The sequence below is a fragment of the Thamnophis elegans genome, chromosome 5, assembly GCF_009769535.1.
Source record: "Thamnophis elegans isolate rThaEle1 chromosome 5, rThaEle1.pri, whole genome shotgun sequence".
Taxonomy (NCBI): domain Eukaryota; kingdom Metazoa; phylum Chordata; class Lepidosauria; order Squamata; family Colubridae; genus Thamnophis; species Thamnophis elegans.
The window spans coordinates 51,505,385-51,527,664 of NC_045545.1; the positions used below are offsets into that span (position 1 = coordinate 51,505,385).

At 37.9% G+C, this 22,280-nt stretch overlaps 1 protein-coding gene across 2 annotated transcripts in view; it reads right to left on the reverse strand.

The window, feature by feature from the left end:
* Positions 1-3,876: 3,876 nt before the first annotated feature.
* The window catches only part of CCND3 (cyclin D3), a 78,574-nt gene continuing 60,170 nt past the window's right edge, over positions 3,877-22,280 (reverse strand). For both annotated transcript variants that reach the window (XM_032218020.1, XM_032218019.1), the window contains exons 2-5: positions 20,514-20,729; positions 12,312-12,471; positions 10,682-10,824; positions 3,877-5,359 (exon numbers count right to left, since the gene is read on the reverse strand). In XM_032218020.1, the coding sequence (XP_032073911.1) occupies positions 5,189-5,359; positions 10,682-10,824; positions 12,312-12,471; positions 20,514-20,684 (645 nt within the window). In that variant the 5' untranslated portion in view covers positions 20,685-20,729 and the 3' untranslated portion in view covers positions 3,877-5,188. The remainder of the gene's footprint in view (positions 5,360-10,681; positions 10,825-12,311; positions 12,472-20,513; positions 20,730-22,280) is intronic.

Genomic DNA, 22,280 nt, shown 5'->3' on the forward strand with positions numbered 1-22,280 from the left:
AGAAAGAGAAGGAGCGATAGGAGAGGAAGAAGAAGTGTGGAGGAGAGGTAGGGGAAGAAGAAAGAGGTAAGGAGAGGTGGGTGGAAGGGAGAGAGAGAAGAGAGGGTAGGAAGGAGAAGAAAGAGGGTAGGAGTAGGGGAGAGGTAAGGGGAAGGAGAGGAGGAAGGAAGGAAGTAGAGAAGGAAGGGAGGGAGAAAAGAAAAGAAAGAGAAAATAAGGTAGTGTCACAGCAGGTGCGAAGGATGGTAAACAAAGCAATCCAAACTATACTTTATAACCTTTTAAATGGAATAATAATAGTATAAGAATGGCAAAGAAAAAGAATAACTATGTGAATGTATACCTATAACTGTATGTAAGAGAATAAATGACAGTAAAAATATAAGCACAATATAGGTAAATAATATTTGGTCATAAGTAGCTAAGTATAAATAAATAAAGAATTGTACATAAAAATGAATAACGAATAAGGAGATTATGAACGCAAGATAGAAATGTATAGAAGGAAAAACACTAACTGCAAAAGAAACCGATTCGGAACTGCTGTATGATATACGATGGAACTTATTGTTCCTATGTTGTTTTTAAGTCATGTGTTTGTTTCTGTTGATGTGCTTATGTGTTTAAAATAAAAATTTATAAAAAATTTAAAAAAAATCAGAGATAAGAGTCCCTTGTTTTCCTAAACCATAAGACCATAAGTATTGGATGGCCTTCATTACGTTTGTTACATTACAAGTGTTCTTCAGATTTGTTATGTTCGTAGAAAAAACAACAAAATAACAGATTTTAAAAACCCATCCATGTAGTATTTAAAATTTCAGAGGCCAGAAATCAGATTACCGGTAGCTGAATATAAAGTAGGTGCAGAGCTCTTTGTACTGAATTCAGAAGGCAAAAAATGTCATTCAAAATTGATCTCAATTATTTTGCCTTAAATGATATCCAACATGTTTGCAGATAAGTCCCAGTCCTGAAATATTTTGCTAATGGCAACTTCCTCATTAAACCGTATTACCTTTAAGCTAAAGTTTCAGTTGCTTTTGAAATAAAAGACATGGAATTCTTTAGTACCAGGAATATGTAGCAAAGTAGCTAAAATATAAAAAACAATTCAGGGTGAAAGACACATCTAGCCAAGAATAGCATCAGGAATGGCTCCTGGCTGACTTCTTGGGGAATGCATTTCATACAGGAAGGGCCAACCATAACCCAAAACCCCACGTTGTAACCTATCGCTTCATTTTACTAGGGATGTGGTGAAAGACCACCAATGGTGAATGGTATTTTTTAACTTGCTATATATTCTCCATTGCTTCATTTCCAGACGCTACGAGTGGCATACAAGCATTAAACAAAAAAATAAAATACTGTAAGTCAATCACATGCTCTCATATCCCACTGCTATCCACTGGGCAGGCATGATCTAAACTTTCTCTACTAAGGCTAATGTTTGCAGTCCTACAGAAATCCAGCCAGGAGGGAAAAGTCCAGATCTATGACCTGTTTTCTGTCCAGTCCTGAGAACCATTAAGAATTTGTTAACCTCTTAAGTATTACTGACAGCACCATATTACAAACAAACAAACAAACCTCTCTGAAAGTTTAACTTTACAAGTAGTAGTGTCATAACAAAGTAGTTTCAATGCAATCTAAAGGATCTGGCATTTGATAAAGTAGACCATAACCTACTACTAGATAAAAGTAGAAGAATGTGGGTTGGACAGCATCACCACCAGATGGATTCGTAACTGGTTGACCAACCGCACTCAACATGTAGTCCTCAATGCAACTGCATCTTCATGGAGGGAAGTATGCAGTGGAGTACCACAAGGCTCTCTTTTGGGCCCAGTACTCTTCAACATTTTCATCAATGATTTGGATGAGGGAATAAATGGGGAACTCATCAAATTTGCAGATGATACCAAGCTGGCAGGAATAGCCAACACTCCAGAAGACAGGCTTAAGATACAGAAGGATCTTGACAAACTTGAACATTGGGCACTATGTAATAAAATAAATTCAATGGTGAAGAGACTAAGGTTCTACATTTAGGCAAGAAAAACGAAATGCACAGGTACAGTATAGGTGGTACCTTCCTCAATAGTAGTAACTGTGAGAGGGATCTTGGAGTCCTAGTGGACAACCATTTAAATATGAGCCAGCAGTGTGCAGCAGCTGCCAAAAAAGCCAACACAGTTCTAGGCTACATAAACAGGGATAGAATCAAGATCACGTGAAGTGTTAATACCACTTTATAATGCCTTGGTAAGGCCACACCTGGAATACTGCATTCAGTTTTGGTCACCACGATGTAGAAAAGATGTGGAGACTCTAAAGTGCAGAGAAGAGCAACAAAGATGATTAGGGGACTGGAGACTAAAACATATGAAGAACGGTTGCAGGAACTGGGTATGTCTAGTTTAATAAAAAGGACTAAGGGAGACATGATAGCAGTGTTGCAATATCTCAGGGATTGTCACAAAGAGGAGGGAGTCAAACTATTCTCCAAGGCACCTGAGAGTAGAACAAGAAGCAATGGGTGGAAACTAATCAAGGAGAGAAGCAACTTAGAACTGAGGAGAAATTTCCTGAGAGTTAGAACAATTAATCAGTGGAATCAGTGGAACAGCTTGCCTCCAGAAGTTGTGAATGCCCCAACACTAGAAGTCTTTAAGATGTTGGATAGCCATTTGTCTGGAACGGTATAGGGTTTCCTGTCTAGGCAGGGGGTTGGACTAGAAGACCTCCAAGGTCCCTTCCAACTCTGCAATTATATTGTATTGTATTGTAATGTGCATGGAAATCAATTAATAGCCATTGTAATTGTAGTGATTATGCTTTTTCTCTCTCTACACACATATACAGTATCTCCTTCACGTTAATAAAGTACCTCCTTCATGCTGCATTTTACTTTTATAATATTAAGCATAGTATGTTATAGTTGCTATTTTATCATCTGGTTACTGGATTTAGCTGCCATAGCTGAAAAATGTGCACTATTGAAATAGTTATTATAACATGAAGTTCTTGAAAGGGACAAATCAAGAACAGCTTGTATTTTTAATAGTACCATGGAACAGACAGCCTTCTTTAGAAGATGTTGTCAAATGACATTGTAGATTTATTTGGTTCTTTTAAAATTGTATTTTATGTATGCCTAGGAAAGAGAGCAAGAATGAGCCAGTTTCAAGAATATTTTATTGCAATATGGTAAAATACCAACATTGTCCTAACAACAGAATTTCAAGTGACCCTGAATATCATATTGTCAAACATATATATCTATCTATATCTAAAATGCATTCTCCTCATTTCCAACCTTGTATGAAGTTCTAATGGATACAGACTTCCATTTTTCAGAAATGTTGATGGCACCTTGATTATGACATAACCAGGCTAAGCATAGGGAAAGGGGAAATAAAAAATTTAAAAAAGCCTTTTTTGGTAAATATGTGGTGTTTGAGTTCATTCACAATCATGACAATGCCAAAATGGTGAAAGATGTCACGACTTCATAATCCAAGTTCGTCCCTTTCATGCCTATGTTACCATATACTTTTTGTCACTTGCCTCTTCTCCCCACTGGGGATGTCTGCATCAGTTTATGTCAACTATTCTTCAAAGCACCTGAAGCAGTACAAGAAATGGTATGGAAACTAATCAAGGAGAAAACCAACCTAGAACTAAGGAGAAATTTCTAGATAGAACAATTAATCAGTGGAATGATTTGCCTCCAAAGTTGAGGGTACCCCAACACTGGAGGTTTTTAGGAAGAAGTTGAAATCCGTTTTGAAATGGTACAGGGTTTCCTGCTCAAGCAGGGAGTTGGACTACAAGACCTCCAAGGTCCCTTCCAACTCTGTTATTCTTGTAAACCTAGAGGGCTGAAGAATGAACTACCACTAGAACTCAAATGCAAAGTTTGCTCCTATCACTAAAGTTCACCTATGCTTAATTATTCTTAAAGTGATCTTTCATAAAAGCAGCATTTAGGGGGGAAACAATCCAACATTTTTCCTGAACCATCATGGATTTAATTTTCTACACCAGTGCAGTCTGTAGCTCATCATATTGTAAACTCTTAGGGGAACATTTTTCATCTTTTATCCCCCTTACAAAAGCAAGCAATGGCATTAGAAACTCTTTTACTTACTCCCTCTCCATACATCCTTTGCATGCAGTTCTCCTGCCTGCCTTTTAAAATGGTTTTGGCAGTATAGACAAGAAGGATTTTACATACAAGTATAGCAGCAAGTGTTGGGTGTACTCTGAATGTGAATGACTTCTACAATGGCTAATCAAAGTAAGCAACCCAGAGGTATGAAGGAGAATGAGGAAAGAATATTAAGGCACTATTTTATATGGCAAGATGGGACAGACCAGACTGCTAATGTCCCTTAATTCTGCAGTTTTACAAGATTTAACCCTTACAATAAATAAAGCAGCTCATAGATCTCACAGGAATAAGCAAAGGCAACCAGGTGCAAGTAAAATGTATCCCTTCAGGCCTCCCCACATTTTTACTATGACAAGCAGCCCCTTTATAAGCACCTACAAAAAGCAAGCACCCCCCCCCCCCAACTCACTCTCAAATGAAGGGCTCAAAGATCGTGCTACTCTAGATGTTCAAAGAATTAAGGCATCCTTGGCACTGAGTGAAGCTGGAAAGGGATTCCAGTGCTATAACTCTATATTTTTTGGGCTCTTATAATGCCCACAAATGGCAGCCTGAGCAAAACAGCTTTAGCCACGGAAGTATCAGCTGAATGTCAACAAGTCATTATGGAAGATGAAGGTGATTCAGGCAACAAAAGTGCATTCTCTCTCTTGACTCACATGAAATAGGCATGCAGCGAAGATTGAGATAAAGTAGGAGTATATCAGCAGTGCCCCACCAATGAAGCGACCCAAACTGATGAATCTTTTGAACTGATGCTATGCTCACTCATCCTTCCCAAGTTTAAGTTTGATTCAATTACCCCAGAAGCCTCTCCTGATCCTTGGAAACCCAGGCTAGCAACACAAACAGTCCTACTGCAAGAGTCCCAACCAAGTCCACTACAACCCAGTCTTATTAGAAATATGGTATCTACTGGGGAAATTCCCTCAGTTAATCAGTGATGGCAGAACGTTCCAGGGGCCCTTTTCGTTCTGATAACTGGGTGGTGGTCACCAAGAGGACTTGTTACAGGTTGACATCTGTGACATCCGTAGGTGTGCTGGTCAAGCTGACTTCCTGGCTCTCCAGGTAAGTTGCATTCTTGGAGGGGCTATAGTCTTGCTGAGGCTGAGATAGTCGTTTCAGATTATCGGCTAAGGCAGCTTCGATCTGCTCCTGACAAGCTTTCAAGCAGTCCTGAATGAGGAGAGGAACAAAGAAGAGCTGTTCATGTTCACATTTTGCACCCTTCATGGCTTTTTTAAGCACAACCAAACATCTTCAAATATTTGAAGCATTCATGTTAGATATGCTGGCACTGGAAAGTTCCAAGGGAGAAGCACAATCAATCACTGGTTTGTTAAAGTTACTACCAGGGACAAATCAATGCAACTGATACCAACTAGTTTACCTAGAGATTTGTATAGAAATTGGCAACATCGAGCCACCTAAGGCCATTCATGGTTTTATCATATCAAGCAAGGTCACTCCAAATAGCCAGATCAAGTCTGATTCTTGCAACAGTGGACAAAGAACGCTGGAGTGGTACTGTCTTTTATTTTGGCTAGGAAACACATCAAAAATTGTTGCAAAAGTAGAACTATAAGAATTCAGCATGATTACAGTTAAAATATTTGCTAATGGTTTATTTATGTATGTGCACATTAATTTATTTCCCTCAAAAACGTATTTCCTGGTGTGCTGGGAACTCTAAGGAAATCATGCCAAGAAAGAGTCTGCAACTCATTTCTACAATGTTTGCGCAAAAGACACACTTGCATTGAAATATGTCTTGCACAGGAGAGGAAAAACTGCTAGAAATACATATTACTGGTCAGCTATCTAATGAGAAGTATTACCATAATATTTGAAACGTTCAATAGTTCCCTCCTCCCAAGAATTCGAACGTGCTAGACTGCCTGTGACTGTGTTCTCCAGAGAGTACTGTTACTGCATTTATCTTAATGCAAGGGAAAATCTTGACCTTCAATTTGGGAGGGCCTATATGCAGCAACAATCTTTCTCAGGGAAAGGAGGAAACCCCTTCAGTTCTGCAATGAATCACAGTGGTAAGGCCTAAGTATAGCTTGCTGCATGCATCTCCTGCTATAAAGATGAAGGACCATCTGTTTGCTCTAGCCTAAAACACAATGATTCTCTGCAGGTCTTAGAGGTTTGAGTGGATCCTCAACAGGCCCCTTGAGGCTGCTCAATTCGCGGGATCCTGTCATGTACTGTATATAATCTTACAAAGAATCCACTGATGATTCTTAGAATCTGTCAGAGGATGTGGCAAGTAAAAATAGCAACACCCAAGCTCTTTCCCTCTAAGACAGTTCCAGTAAATATGGTCTCTAAAACCTCTTTCAACACCCATCAAAAGCTTAGTAAAGCCCACTCTAAATCATTTGCCCAACTTACAAGCAGATGATAAGGAAATACAGGAAGGATTGATTATAGAATTTAGAATGTTGGACGTCTCATGGTAAATTTCTTCTCTGAAAGGGATTATTGTATGTTTCTACTTCTAGCTCCAACAGACAAAACTCTGATGGATCAAGCATGAACACAATTCTCCATAGGAAATAATTATTCCTATTTTGGTAGATGACCCAGATCCCAGCATTGCCAGTGAACTGAAAAATAAGCTATACACTTTCAGTTGGCCAAACATCAAGCTTAGTGACAAAACACAATCTTTCTCCAGAGGAAAAAAAAATGGACCGAAATGAAAACCCCACTCCCACAAAGGCAAGGAATGCTGAAGCAGAGGGAGAATTTACATGAAGGAAGACCCTCTCTGTGTGTTTTTTAATTTACTCCTGCAGAAATTGAGGGAACTAGAAGGGATTTGTGTGAGGCAGCTTTGGTCCTTTGTGGCTAATATCCTATGCTGTTTCAGTTCTACTTCAAGACATTCTCACGCAAGTCTCTAAGAACTTCCATGGTACTGAAATAGAACATTGCAACAATAATTGTAGCTTCTCTTTTCCTCATATTTTGGCCTTGTGATGCTTTGCTGGAACACTGGCAGTATCTGGTGTTTTGGGGAATATGTTTTAAAAATTGATCTGAAACCCTGTTTGCCATTCAGTGTGTAGCAATATAGAGTTGGATGGATCAAGGATCTGTTTCTTGTAAAACATGTCCTAGATTCTCATGACTTGGGACTGTTGTTTAAAAATGGCATGACCATTCAAAGCACCTATAGATCATCGACTCTTCACTCTAGAACCTTAAGACATCTGATACATTTAGTGAATTGTATGCAAGAGACACTAAGCATTGGCATGGGCAATTTTAAGAATTAAATGCAACTGGGAGTGGATGGACAGGTGTGAAAACTGAAAGGGAAAGAAAGTATGTACAGGTCCTCCAAATGCTAACCTGTTCTTTGTTGTTTTTGAATCTCTCTCGTTGTTTCTATTTTTATATGATCTAAAAACTAAGAAAAGAATGGGAATGTCTCAAAATTTTAAGTTTTGTTCCTGATTACATGTTTTATGATAAACTGTCATTCAAAAATAGGAAGAATGTATGTCCATCTCCTTATAAATCTCAATCAGCACTCAAGATTCACTATAAATGCAAAAAGCAAGTTTAAAGGCTATTCTCAATGAAACAGAAAAGTTCAATAAAACAAAACTACTGGAAATAATTCAAATCTCTGCTTGCTGCCCCTACCCACTCAATCTTCAGCTGAAGCCTAATAAGAATATCAAACAAAGCAAGAGTCCTATTTTTTTATAGCATCTTACAAGCTTCAGTTAGAAGACAAAAACTCAAAAAATGCAAAAAGTGGGAAAGAAACTTAAAAGCACTGGACAGTAGAACAAACCCAAGATAAAACATGGCATTCCAATTCAGGCAAGAACTAACTACAGCATGGGGCCTTGAAATCCTCACTTCTTCTCTTTATGAGATGTTCATCTTTTGTAATCCTCTATCCACTTTCCACCTGCCCTTTACTGTTTTCCATCAACTCTGCTAATAGGCTCAGCATTCAAACTTGATATCCAGACTCACTCTCATTCATAGAGCAGCTTGCGAGCAGCTGGCCTTTGGACACTTCAGAAAGCATGGGGCAAAAAGCCCAAAACCTTACCAAACATGTTCTTCACTTCATGGTTGTCAAGCAATTTACTACTAGATCTGCAAGACAGGCACAATTCACCAGTTCCTGCTTTCCCTGTTGGTTTGAGTCATGTAACAGAGTATTCAGAATGTCAAATATGCTTTTCCTGGCAACCTGAGAAGGCAACCCGGGAGGCCTCTGGAATGCCACCTGAAGTGTACTTGTCTAGACTCCATATTTGCCTATGGCAAAAATCCTACACTGACCCATCTGAATAGACATTAAGCCAATTCCAATCCTGTCCTCATTCACCAACCTAATCTCCAACATTTATCTGTTTGGACGAATTTCTGCTTTCAAAGACTCCCCCCCCCTCCCCCGGTGTGCAAAAGAAAAGAAGAAATAACTAATCTGGAGCATCAGATAAGTAATAAATGGAAGAACCATCTGCAATACCCAGCAATCATGAACTCAGTGGTAGGTCAGAAGCTGCCACAATGCAACAAGAAAAGCAGTTGGGTTTTAGAGAACAGCCAATTTGTATAGCAACCCCACTGAGTACTGCAGTCACAATTGTTTTGGCTTAATAGTGAAAAAGCAGCACTGGCTTGGGAATCCAAGGATGCAGAGCAAGGAGAGGAAGCTGCCAGAAGAGCAGATGTCTTCCAGGGACAACCATGTAACCTTTGCATTGACCAGGCAAAGAAAGGCTCTACTATCCTCCATTTCTGAAGGTGACAGGCTCTCTGCACTGGGTTGCAACTGAAATAAGACTCAGCCACATTAATAATATAGTCACATATGGCAGACAATCAATGGCTGCATATAAAATCTTTTCCCCAAATCAAGTAATCTCTAAAATGTCAGGGGAGAGTGGGTGGTTTATATATGTATAAAATGAATGACAACTTTTCCAGAACTGTGAGAACAAGAATCTGAAACAATTAGTTAGGTGCTTCTGCTTGTCGAATGAAGCTCCAACATTTCTCATTTCCTCCGTGACTTCTCATAATGCATCTGCTCTTCCAGATACGCCTTCATTCTAGGCTTCCAAACATAACTTTTGAACAGCTGTCCAAAGTCACTATATCAGTGAAATGGGTGGCATAGAAATGTAATAAACAAACAGCTCCTGTTTTAGCATAATGACTTGTACAATACTGACAGGCAGGATATCCAGGAAAAATGGGGCTAGAAGGTCTACTATGTCCAAAATCTAAGCAGAACACATGATCAAAGGAACTTAATTTCCTGCTCTTAAGTCTATGTATTTTAATTTTTTTAAAAATGGCATGATGAGCAATCCAATAGGAAAAAGCTGGTAAAGAGGACCTATTCCTTACATTTTTCAATACAAGGTAATATAGGAATTTTTAAAGGTAATTGTAAGTGAACGTTCCATGCAGGGTAAGGAAGTCAGACCAAAATTAGCTAATTCTATCTCTACATAGCCCATTAGTTGCATAATTAACAAAAGCTGTGGGGTTTAAAAGTTTATTTTAATCTTTTGTAATTGAAATGTCTTATACTTAAAATTGTTTTTATACACATATGTTGGAAAGTGGGAATTTGTGAACACCATTTCATACTTTAAACATACCTCATAGAATGCAGGTATGTTTAATCCAGATTTGGACAAGAGTGTAGTTCACAACAATTCCTATTGAATTCTGCGGATTTTACTTTAAACCAAAAAGTGGAAATAAATGAATGAACCAACAAGATGTTAACAAGAAAATATGGATTTTACTTTCTTCAGCATCTTGTCCCAATCACCCCTTAATTCTATGAATTGCAACTCTACAGTCATAAGCACAAGAGGTTCCTTAGGCAGAAAAATAAACTGCAAGTTTCAGTCCTGATTTGCGCGTTTTTCTCGTTTGTGTAGCAATATCAGCATCACGGTTCAAAATGACTTTCGAAAGAATTCTCTTCGTTTGCCTAGATGTTTTCTCCATCACATTCCTAAAAAGATAGCCTTGGTTTTAGTGTAGCTAATTTTATGGTGCATAGATTAATTTGGGGTTTGATTATTGCTATATTTTTCTTTCGCTGTTGTTGTTAAGATGTTTTGATTAACCAACAGAAACTTGGGATTTGAGTATTTGAATCTTTACTATCCAGGTTGCTGTTGCCAATGATGTTGGATCATCAGCTTAGATTTGGCAGCTCAAAAGCTTTATCACCAGAAACTTTTGAAAAGAGGCAGATGTCTCTAATCATCAAATAGAGGCTTAAGAAATGATTTGACAGCCTGGTGGCTTCTTAAGGAGATGCTAAATGCCATCTGTTAATACCAGATTTTCTGGCCATCTTATAAACAAGAACCAGTTTGGAATGCAAAGGGAAGAAGCCACAATAGCTTTCCTTGACTCAAGGAAGAAAATGTTAGCAGAACTCCAGTTCCCATTTTGCATGCTATTGCCTCCAAGCAGGATACTCACCACCTCTGTGCCAGTAATGCTAGCAAGCAGCTCAGTAAGTGCCTCGCCAGAAAAATGGTCAGATGAGGTAGAGAGGCCATGGACTGCTGCTCCAATGCAACCTGTGGCAATCATGGATGGTGGATACATAGCAAAGGTATACTCTACAAATAAAGAAGAAACGGGTATTAGGAGGAAGAGGAATGAATTCATTCGTTATTTCATTCAGCAAAGAGAAATGTCCACAAAGAAAGCTTAAGCAGATACTTTAAGATAGAAGACCAAGCAAATTAAAACTAAGCAGCACAGGTTAGGGTTTCAAGTTTCAGAAAGGAATACATCTTAGTTCTTTTAACATTATTTAAAATATTTAAACTCTGCCTTATTCCTGACCAGATGGCTCATTTCAAAATTTCGGCAATGCAGAATTGGACACTAATTTTTAAATAAGAAAAAAAAAACCTTGCAGTATAAAACACTATGGGGTGTTTAAGTGCTATTTGCTATTATTATGAAGCCTCGATGGGATGTGTAGAAAATAAAATGGTAGGCTGTTTTCTCTATAAAGTATATTTTTTTCTCCATTTAAAATGCAAAGATAATCTGAGATTTCAGAAAGTATTATGAGTGGGGGACATCTAGAGATGGTGACAGGTGCAATCTCATAAATATTAGTATTTTGCGACCTGTAACCAACCACTACACATTTTCATAATTTTAAAGTGCCTCCCAAATTGAAAAAGAGCATGATCTTAGCTTACGTAAATCATTTTGCAACAAATTATTATCAGCGTATTTACAGGTATCAGGAGGAAGCATTCATTTGATGAAATCTCACCTTCCAAGTCATCATCATCATGATCAATCTGCATCAATATTTTAACAGTCAATGCTATTGCATATCAGACATTAGTATTTGATTAATCTGCCAGCTAGGAAAAAGGAACCCATTATTGCCTAAAAGATCTTCCATTTACTCCAAAGTTACCAAAAACTGGAATGAAAATAGTGGAAATGACTGGCAGCTTCCTACTTTGACACCAACAAAAGGGGACATGAAATCTATCTAAGATGTTTCATTAACCAACCTAAGAATAATCTATAAGGTTACATAGCTATTTCTTTTTGATAGCATGTTACAATAAGCAAAAAATGCATCTTCCTGGAAGAAGAAAAGATAGGTACTCTCCCTGCACATATACAAGTAGCGAACGTGAGAGAAAAATGCATTTCCCCACTTAAGACTGTACAAGAATTCAGCAGTGACCTAATGCCCAGTTCAAATGATCAATAGGATGTGTCTTTCTGGTGATAGAAGAGAACTAGAGGTTATATTCTTCAATAGAGTAGTAAAGTTGTTTTTAAAATAGAGAGACTACATTTGTCCTTATCATGCAAACTATCATTTTGGGATTACTATGTCATATTTAATTTTTTATAGATAATGGCACACAAACCTGAAATATTCACCATCCCTGCTTTCCAGAGACGGAAACCAGATTTCAATCAATGGGGGAAATCTTTGGCCTCTTTGGGGGGAAAAAATCAGTTTACTACAGCTATCAATTAAACAAGGTCTCTCTTTTCAAAGTTTATAAATGAAGCTGCTTCTCCCTTCCAGAGAGGCTCACCCTTTCAAACACAAACATACCTGTGGCACACAAGGCAATGAAAGTCTGGGCGTGTTTCTTTACCAAGTGCACCTTATGTTGAGGAAGCGACAGCCGATGGAGAATGTGATCCAGGAAATCATTTGCTATTACTATTACCAGGTCCCATTTCAGCTTCTCTAAGACCAAATATTCCCAGTCCTAAAGAGGGAAGGGAGGGGATATAATGCAAGAAAAACAGGGGAATTATTTATTTTTTTTTAAAAAATCACACAAGAAAAAAAACCAAATCCATGAAGCTTACTGTCCTTTTCCTCAAGATCCCAGCAAAAGATTACTGCTCCTTGGAATCTGTATACAGGTAGTCCTTGACTCACAACCATTTGTTTAGCAACTGTTAAAGGCTACAGTGCCACTGAAAAAGTCACTTATGAATGGTCCTTGCACTTTTGACTACCACAGCATCGCTACAGTCAAATGATCAAAGTTTGGATGCTTGAAAACCGGCATGTAATTATGATGGTTGTCGCATCCTGGGAATCATCATTTTCTACCTTCTAAGCCAGCCTCTGACCAGCAAGTCAATGGAGGAACCTCAATTTGCTTAATGACCATGCGATTCACTTAACAACCGCAGTGGTTCATAAAGCAACTCACAAAAAGAGGGTGTAAAATTGGGTGAAACTCTCTTAACAACCACCTTGCTTAACAATAGAAATTCTGGTCCAATTGTGGTCACAAGCTGAAGAATACCTGTACTGCAGAATGAATGTTCCAATCTCAAACTGTGCCTCTTGGCAGGATCTACATCGGTCAATTATATCTTCATTCTCCCCTATAGTCAGGCACAACTGAATACAGCCTTTTCTAGGCAAAAAACATGAGTGTTTCTCAAATTTAGTAATTTTAATTCTGCAATCACACTATATAATTTAGAGTTGAAATACACATCTTAAAGTTGCCAAGCTTGAGAAACACTGATGTATACTATTTATTTGCCAAATGCTATGGAAACATTTTCAATAAACTTTCCATTCTAGCAGAAGGATACATTTTCTTTCTTCTTCTCTTACTATTATCAGAATTCTTTATCTTTCTTCATCTGCCACCCATATATTAACTTTTAAGTCCTATCAGCCTTGGTATGACCCAAAGTTTTCCAAAATCCAAGTGTTTTAAGGGCAATTTCAGGGAGGCTGTCAATGCCTCTTTTGCCTAAAAGACCATCCCATTTTTAATCATCTGGTTCATCTTCCAAAATTGTTTCTTCCTAATTTCTTAAATGTTCTTATCAAGAAAAATATCAGATTTCCTGGCAAATGGAATAACAAGAGCAATGGTATCCTATTTACCTTTTGGGGGGGGGGGGAGGCAAAACCTCTTTCCTCAATTTTCCCCTCTTACATTGAACAGCTCAGGTCAAGCAGTATAAAACAAACAAATTCAGAAACACATAAAGATTTGTTTCTTCTTATAGCTGGGCAGAGGCTGGAATTCAAGATAGAGGACATTCTTTGTATGCCAAAAATTCCAGATTCTGACCCAGCAGCTCTCTACTTAGGGCTGAAAGCAACTCCTGTTTTAAACCCTGAAGAGCTACTGCCATTTAATAGACAATACCACATTGGAAACCTTAGTGCTGACTCAATATTATCTGTCTTCTCAAGTTCTTATTCTTAAACAGCATACTCAAGCATGTTCCCCCAGGATGCCCATGTTCTATTCTTCTATTTAGCTTTCTCAGACTGCATGTCCAAGATATAACAAATTGCTTCTCAACTCCCAGAGTTCAAACAGATATAAGGACTAGCAAGAAAAGCTATATGAGAAGTGGCACTGTGCATGGCCTTGTCTTGCCTGCAGATTTTTACGACTCAATCCCAATGTGCTTTTTGAAGTCAAAGCAGTTATGCACCAATTGAACTTTGCAGGCTTCCTTGAAAGACTGAACATGGCCTGGTTTTTTTTCCAGCAAGATCATCTTCCCATTGAGGTTTGCCCCTCAACAGGATATCATTTCCTTGAATACAGGTTACGTGCAATCTCTTTTGCAATCCCTTTTTAGGCTGCCCGTAAGGCCACATCACATCTGAACAGGCTCTTAACTGATTCTCCGAATCACGCGTTTCTTTTTTCCTTTAATTTCTGTTCTTTCACCTTTCCTTACTTTTCGCATTTTCAGACAGCAAGTAATTTTAGAATTCTATGGATGCCTATTTATATGCTAATAAGGAAAAACGGCAGCCAGGAGTGCAATCCTAAGACACACCACAAGCAGCCTGTACAAGCTAAGGCAATAGTCTCCAAGTCATAGACATCCCACTCTGACAGTGACTTTGAAGAATGAGACAGACTTTTCTATAATGATCACAATTAGAGTCTTCTTTTTTGTTGTTGATGTTCTTGCAACAAACACTTGCTTTTATCAACTTGTAGGCAACTTCTAGGAAACATGCATGACTCTTCTGAAAGCCTTCTCTTCAGTGAGGAATGTCCTGGTTTTGCACTTCCTAAATGTCCCTGTTCCCTTTTCTGTATGTAATTCCTCACGTTATATTAACCGTGGCTTCCAAAATACAAGAGCTAGAATTTTAAAGACAATTTGACTGTCTGCAATTGTTATCAGTCTCTTCCTTAAGTAAGAATCAAATTTTGATTGACTCGAGTATCGATATTAACTTTCATTTAATATTGCCATGGGAGAAACAAAAGTGACTTTTGTCTGGTTTTTCAAGCATAAGGTCAGAGAGAAGCCTTCTTGGTTTATTCGGGTTTAATCTTCTCAGTTTGCACATGACTCAGATAAATTCTTACACTGTGGCTTTACTGCTGTTTTATGGGAAAACTCGCCCTTCATTTGAAAAACAGCATATTACCACATCAAGCTGGGGGGGGGAGGCAGAGCAACTGCCACAGATCTAACATCAAATTTGTTCAGTGACAAATGGGGATCCAAAAATTAGGAAGAATCAATACTGTAAATAAGAAGGTTTGGTGAATTTCAAGCAATGCTCTATTGATCAAAGCAGGCAGCAACAAGTATAACTTTAAGGAACTGAATCCCTTTCTGCATATCCAGAATGAGGTGATGGGCTCTTTAGCTGATAGTCTGGACTTCAACAACACAAGTTGTCAGGGTGGGATAGGTGGAGACACAATTTTTGAACAGTGTCCTCTACATTTAAAAAAATTAACAAATCACGGAGGAAAAAATACTTTCTATTACAAGAAATAATCTTTAAAAAATATTCAAAAATATTTTCATTTAAACTTATACCAGTAAACTGCTTTGGGGAAAAAAAACACAGGTAAATGTTATTGTTCTCCAAGTCATAGATGAAGATTGGCTAAGTGTCTAAGGACTTTTGTAAAATGATAGTTCCCTATCTATGGAGCAGACTGGACCAACTTCAAGATCAACAGTCCAAAGTGCTGGGCAAGCCAGATGGTTAATGAACGAATGCTGAAAGTAAATCCCATCATACTGAAGACCTTGTGACCTGTGACACGAAATACTCTTTGTAACCATCTTTTCAGCTAAACATGCATGCAACAAATTGGCTCAATGAATGAAGTGCACAACAGCTTAGATAATACCCGTGGACGGAAATCCAACTTCCTTCAAGAGGATAAATTCCTTGTTGCATCATTTCCTTATGCTAAGAATAACTTTAGCATGAGTTTGAGTGCTGAACTGGTGTCAAACAGGCATCCTCTTCTTTCCAAGAGGAAACTGGTCTTGCTAGGAAAGTGAGATAGCTTTCCTTCCAGGAGCTGGAAGATAAATTGCCAGGATACAGCCATTGTCCAAACCATGATAAAGTTGCTTTCTCTTTTCTTTGCCTGGATCACTCTCGCTGCCCAATTGTGAAAGAAAAGCATGGGACATTATTAGCACACAGGAGGGAAGTGGTTGGGTAAGTGAAGAATTAACACTCTGTAACCCAGAAGCAGATGCCATCCTGCATGACTCAAAGAGATAATTGACCTATCTTCTTAGTGTTGGTGAACTTCAAAGAGAAGGATGGAAGGCATTCCACAATCCAGTCGTAGAATACAGGATATCAGCTTCACAGATGATTTTGGATTCTTCTTCCATGTAGAAGATCAAGCTCCTAACACATTTTGATGCTTATGTCATTGTGCTCTTATCCTTCAAACAGAATTGGTGGCCAGATTCAAAGTGCTGGCAACAAATATATTTTCATTCACCATACTGACCAGAACAGTTATGTAATTTAGATGGAAAGAAACTGAACTTAGAGTTGGGAAGGATTATCACCTTTTCCTTCTGAAACTTCATTACTGTTAAATAAATCAGTTGGGGTTCTACTGAGTTTCCTGCACTTCTGCACATTTACAGGAGCAGAGTGGAATCAGGATCAGACCCAGGACCTGAACTTATTGGTGGTCTGAAATCAAGAGGAATTCCAGAGATCTTTGAGTGGATGGGTTACATACATGCATGGCTAATCTAAAAATGAATGAATGAATGATGGCAATGGGTAACTTTTGTTTCATAGAAAACCTAAAATGTCTAACAATAATAATTTCATTCTTAATTGTCCATGTGAATACAACTCCCTCCCTCTCTGATCAAATGCAGACAGTGAATGCTCAAGTAAATAATCTTTGAGGGGTTGAAAAAATAGTTCCATGAACTGTCTAATGACATTAAGAAAAAATATAGCTACTCAGAAAGAATTCCTGTTCCCCTGACCTACAAAATGTATCTAGCTAACACCTGTAGAATGCAGAGTGATAGAGAATATCTGACCCACTCCCCTTTACTCTTCCATTACAACTCCATCCTCCACGGTAATCATGACTAATGCTGGGCTGAAGAGACATATAGTACAACCAAACTAAAGACATTAGGCATTAGCTATAGCTTCTTTGAAAGAATCAGTGCCACACTGACAAGGAAAGTAATTTTAAAATCTGATTTGTTATATATTTAAATCTTATTTCTTTAAAGAATATTACATGTCCAGTAAAAAGTATAAATGCAAAAGTGTTAAAAGTCTGCTTTTCTAAGCAACCAAGGACAAGAGAAAAAGGCTTTGAAGAACAGACATTATTATACAGTATATGAGATAGTAAGCTACACAATGTATCTATTATTATTTGGCTACTTATCCATGCTGTATTTCACTTTGATCATTGAAAACAGCAGGCAGAGCAATCCTTGCTCTGTATGCCTTGATTGATGGATGCTGAAATGGAGACAACGCCACTGCCTGACAAGCAAACAAGTTCTGACAGTTCAATTATACTTCTAGGGAAATCCATGGCATCCCGCTACTGCCAGTAGAGCTCCTCCTGGAGAAGTAGGGATTATACACACACACACACACACACACACACACACACACACACACACGACAGAACGGAGGTTACATGGTCTATGATCAATATCCATATGATTTCTTATTTACCTGCAAACAAACTATTTCAATGGTTATATCAACCATTTCAGATCCAAATCCCTTGAGGAAATGAGGGTAAGAAAGTAGAAAGCTGTTTTAGAACAATTATTTAATTCAGGCCATTTTCCAGTGATGGATTACATTCCTTTGAATTAAATCAACCCATCCTGCTGACAGGAGCTTGTCACATTCAATGAATAAGAATCCTGCAGAAGCTCCTCAAAGGATAGACACAATTTATTACTCTGAGAAGTTGAGTAAAAGCTACTATACATTTCCCAGCTCAGCTAGAAGGACTCTTCAAATGTCTCATTACCATATTTTGGGAGTATAAGACGCACTGGAGTATAAGATGCAGCAAGGTTCTGAAGAGGAAAATTTTTAAAAAAGTTTTTGCACTCTGCAAACCTCCCAAAAATGGGGGCGTTTTTCCCCCCCCAAAAAGGGCATAAATAGCAGGGGGGTGGTGGTCACAAAAAGGGCATGGATAACCTTTAGGAAGCTTATAGTGTTGCTGGGGGCTGGGAGGCACTCATTTCTGCCCTCCCCAGCCCCCAGGAGCTGTCTGAAAGCCTTTTAAAAGCTATGCACAGCCATTTTGAAGAAAGGGGCAGAGTTTCAGGAGGCAAAAAATGCTGTATTCTGTGTTTAAGATAAACCTAGATTTTCAGCCGCTTTTTTGAGGGAAAAAGATACATCTTATACTCCAAAAAATACGGTAATTCATTCTTGAATTTCTACTGAGCATCTCCTTTTTCTACCTGTAAGTTGATTTATCTGCAGAGTCTTGAATGAAAATTTTGGGATTAAGTGAACCCAAGTGGAGCAGAGACGCTTGCTATTTTGTAAGAAAGACTTGCCAGAAAGGTAAAGTATAGGAAGAGACATAAGAACTAATGGGCCAGGTGTCACAGTAGGAGAAGTTTCTTAGGCTATGCAGAATTAGGCCATGGGTGGTGGGCAGCAACTTGCTAGTTTCAGGCAGGATTTTTCCATCTGGTCAGGAGATGACATGGGTCTTCTGCATGAAAAACAATTGCTCTGCCACAGAGCAATGGCCAATGCCTTGGAAAGCCAACTACCCTGGGTTACTTTTGAATATAGTAAGCATGGATAAGTCTTTTCTAACCAACAGCATATATAATCTTGCTTACTTTTCCTCTACCATTTTCTTAAGAGATGTGTTGGTTTCTAGAAATTCTGCACTATATTCAATCTAGTCTGAAGTCTAATGAAAAAAACCCTGCAAGAACTTCAAAAATATATTTTATATAAACATTCAGAATACAGACTACATTCATATTGAGTCTGTCACTAAAAAGAGCTTCTTTAATAAAAATGACCATAGAACTTGAACCTGTAACAGGATTAACAGAGACTGTGATGTAAGTGATGAATTGTTCTTGGTAGAACTGATTGCGGCAACTTTGAGTCATTCTATTGATGAACTGCCTGATAGAAAAATTACATGTTTCCAGGCTAAGTACAATAACATTGGCCATACCTTCTGAGAGAGCTGATGTTTAAATGTTTTAAAAATACTTACAGTCATTATTTTCCAATTGGTGTACTCTGAAGGTTTGAAACTATAACTACCATTGAAAAATGGCTATTCTTCTGTCATAACATTTCACTGTTCATTTTTAAATGAGATTTAGCTACATTTAGAAAACCTGTACTTGTCTCAACCATCAAAGGAACAGTTCTGCCCTTAACAGAAACTGCTAATCTGTGTTTTCTTCAAATAGTATTTGCTGTATGATTACTTCTCATTGCAGATGAATAATGACAAAGGAATGAGTTTCTTTGTAACACATCTTTTAAGAAAATGATGGAGGAAAACATTGTACATTTGGAAATAATATAATTACAAAGATTCACAGAAGTATAACTAGATTGTGCACATATATGAAACACTCAGCTAGGCGAGTGTTACAACAGTTTGTTTGGTGATCGTTCAACGTTACAATGACACTGAAAAAAGTGACTTATGACCATTTTTCACACTTAGACTGTTGTAGCAACCTCATGGTCATGTAATCCAAATTCAGACACTTGGCAATTGACTCATATTTATGACGGTTGCAGTGTCCCAGGGTCATATAATCCCCTTTTGTGACCTTCTGACAAGCAAAATCAATGGGGGAAGCCTGATTCACTCAACAATTGTATTACTAATCTAACAGGTTCAGTGATTCAATTGACTAATGCGACAAGAAAGGTAATAAAATGGGGCAAAACTCATTTAACAAATGTCTCAATTCACAACAGATATTTTGGGTTGTAAGTCGAGGACTACCTGTACATTTCTTCCTGATAGGGCATTTCATACCTATTGTGGCTAAACATTGTCACCATAGAGGGAAGCTCACAAGTACAAAAGTCTATGCTTATGAGTTCCAGTTTTGGGAGGAGGGAGGAATTGTCCCATGCACATCGCTTTAGTCTTGTTTCCACTCAATAACATTTACTACATAGTATGTCCATTGGGGAGGTCATATCTATCCATATCTATCTATCCATTCTTAAAGTAATTTGATGTGCTTAGCAAAAAGGGGCAATTTACTATTCACTTCTAACTTCAGATAATTTATGGTCAATTGCAGTCAACAGGCCAGAATCAAGAGTCTAAAAAAGTTGTGCATATAGAAGAGGGAAAAAAATAGATCAGGATGTAGCAGGAAAAGGAAAACCATATGATACTTAAGAAGAAACCACAGTGCCCACTGCCCATCCACGATTAAGTAACAGAACAAGCAAGCTGAGTTGTAGAAATATGAAATATTATATAATCTAATAATGAAGGAAACTTACCAAAACTTCACATGGTGTGATGGAATTGTCTGTGTAAATGCAAAGTTTCTGTACACTTAAAGGCATGGTCTCTCGCAACTTGGAAGCCAAAAGCATGCAGACAGCTCCCAGGAGTTGCAAGTGGTTTTTGCGGGTGGGGACACAGGACAAGTAGCGATCCACATAATTCATGGCCAAAGGAAACACCTCTTCTTCACATTTTTGCTCCTCACAAACCTGATTTTAAAAAAACCCAGTAACAATGGGAAAGAATTTTATAAATAGGGACCACCTACCATAAATAAAATAAATTCTTCAAAAATAGTCCTTATCAAAGCACTTTTTGTAAATATGAAGGAACATATGAGAGTTAATATGTAGAATAGGGGATGTGAAAATGTGTTCTCTGTTTTTGCTTCTAGATCCTGCTGCACAGTTGATTAGGTCAAATCTGCATTACAGAATCAGTATTTCGTTTTTAAAAGTGTGGCCTGATGCATCATGTGCAATTAATTAAGATCCTAAATACTCAAAAGCATCTCACTTTCCTAATTTCATCTACTACAGAACATTAAAACCCTTTATATCTCATGCCAATAAAAATACCAGTGAAATAAATGGCACTTCCCTGGAAGAAACCATATGACAACATTAATCAATAATTTAAAAAGCCTATTTCCCCATTTTCTCCATTAATTAGGCTAGTTATATATATTGATTTATTACTACACCAACTGAATCTTTTAAACTGACTTAACAATTAAACTGTGACTGTAGCCCTCTTAACAAAAACTCATTTTTTTACTGTATGACTTTCCCATATACTGTAGGAATTGGTGCTTTTTAAAGATGAATTTAGCTTTCCTGTTCAAGATACTGGTTTCTGTCTCAACAGCTTAAAGCCATATAAATGAATTTAAATTCACAATCACTCCTAGTCTATCTACACAGGGATGCTTCCATTTATGACATGCCTAAGGTATAATGGGTGGAGAAATTCAAATCTCTCTTCCATTCTGGGCTCCTTTGTTTTCCCCAAAAGCAATTCTTACTTACGGTATTACAGATGATCAGGAAAGTAAGATTTTATGACTCTGAATTTAATAACCCAAATTAATGGAATTGCAGAAAATGGTGAGTGCTTTGGTATCTTGCAAATGAAGATAGTAAAAATATATTATCAATAAGTCAGACATATAAAAGTTAAGAGTCCCATTCTAGACTACAAATCCCTTTAATTCAGAATCCTGTTTCCAGCAGGAATAAGTTAACAAATAAAACTGTGTTTCCCCCTTACTTCACTTAGAAAAAAGCTCTACCTAATTTATTTATGCTTATTGTACAATTATCTAAAGCAATTTATTTATAAAATAAGGCAAGATTATTCTACTTTGACTTACAACTTTCTTTTTCTGGTAGAGAAGGGATTGGTGGTTAAAATTTGTCCTTTACTAGTTGGTTATTTATTTCTCCCATCTTCATCTCTGGTATTTTAGTTGTGGAAAACTGCAGATTCTAAACTGTGCTTCGATTAGTCCCTGAACGTTGTGCACAAGCAGGGCTAGTGACCGGGACCCCCTAGAGGTTGCACGACTTACTGCCAAGAAAAGGTGAACGTTTCTGGAATAAGAATCTTCCCCTTGGCTTAGCACCATCAGGGTGTTTTTTTTTTTTAATCAACCTAAATCGAGGGGGCGAAAACCGAGGGGCTTGGAGGCCTCATTTACTTTTTCAATCCCCACCCCAAGCCTTGCTGTTTATTCGATTCCTTCACCCTCGAACGCAAAT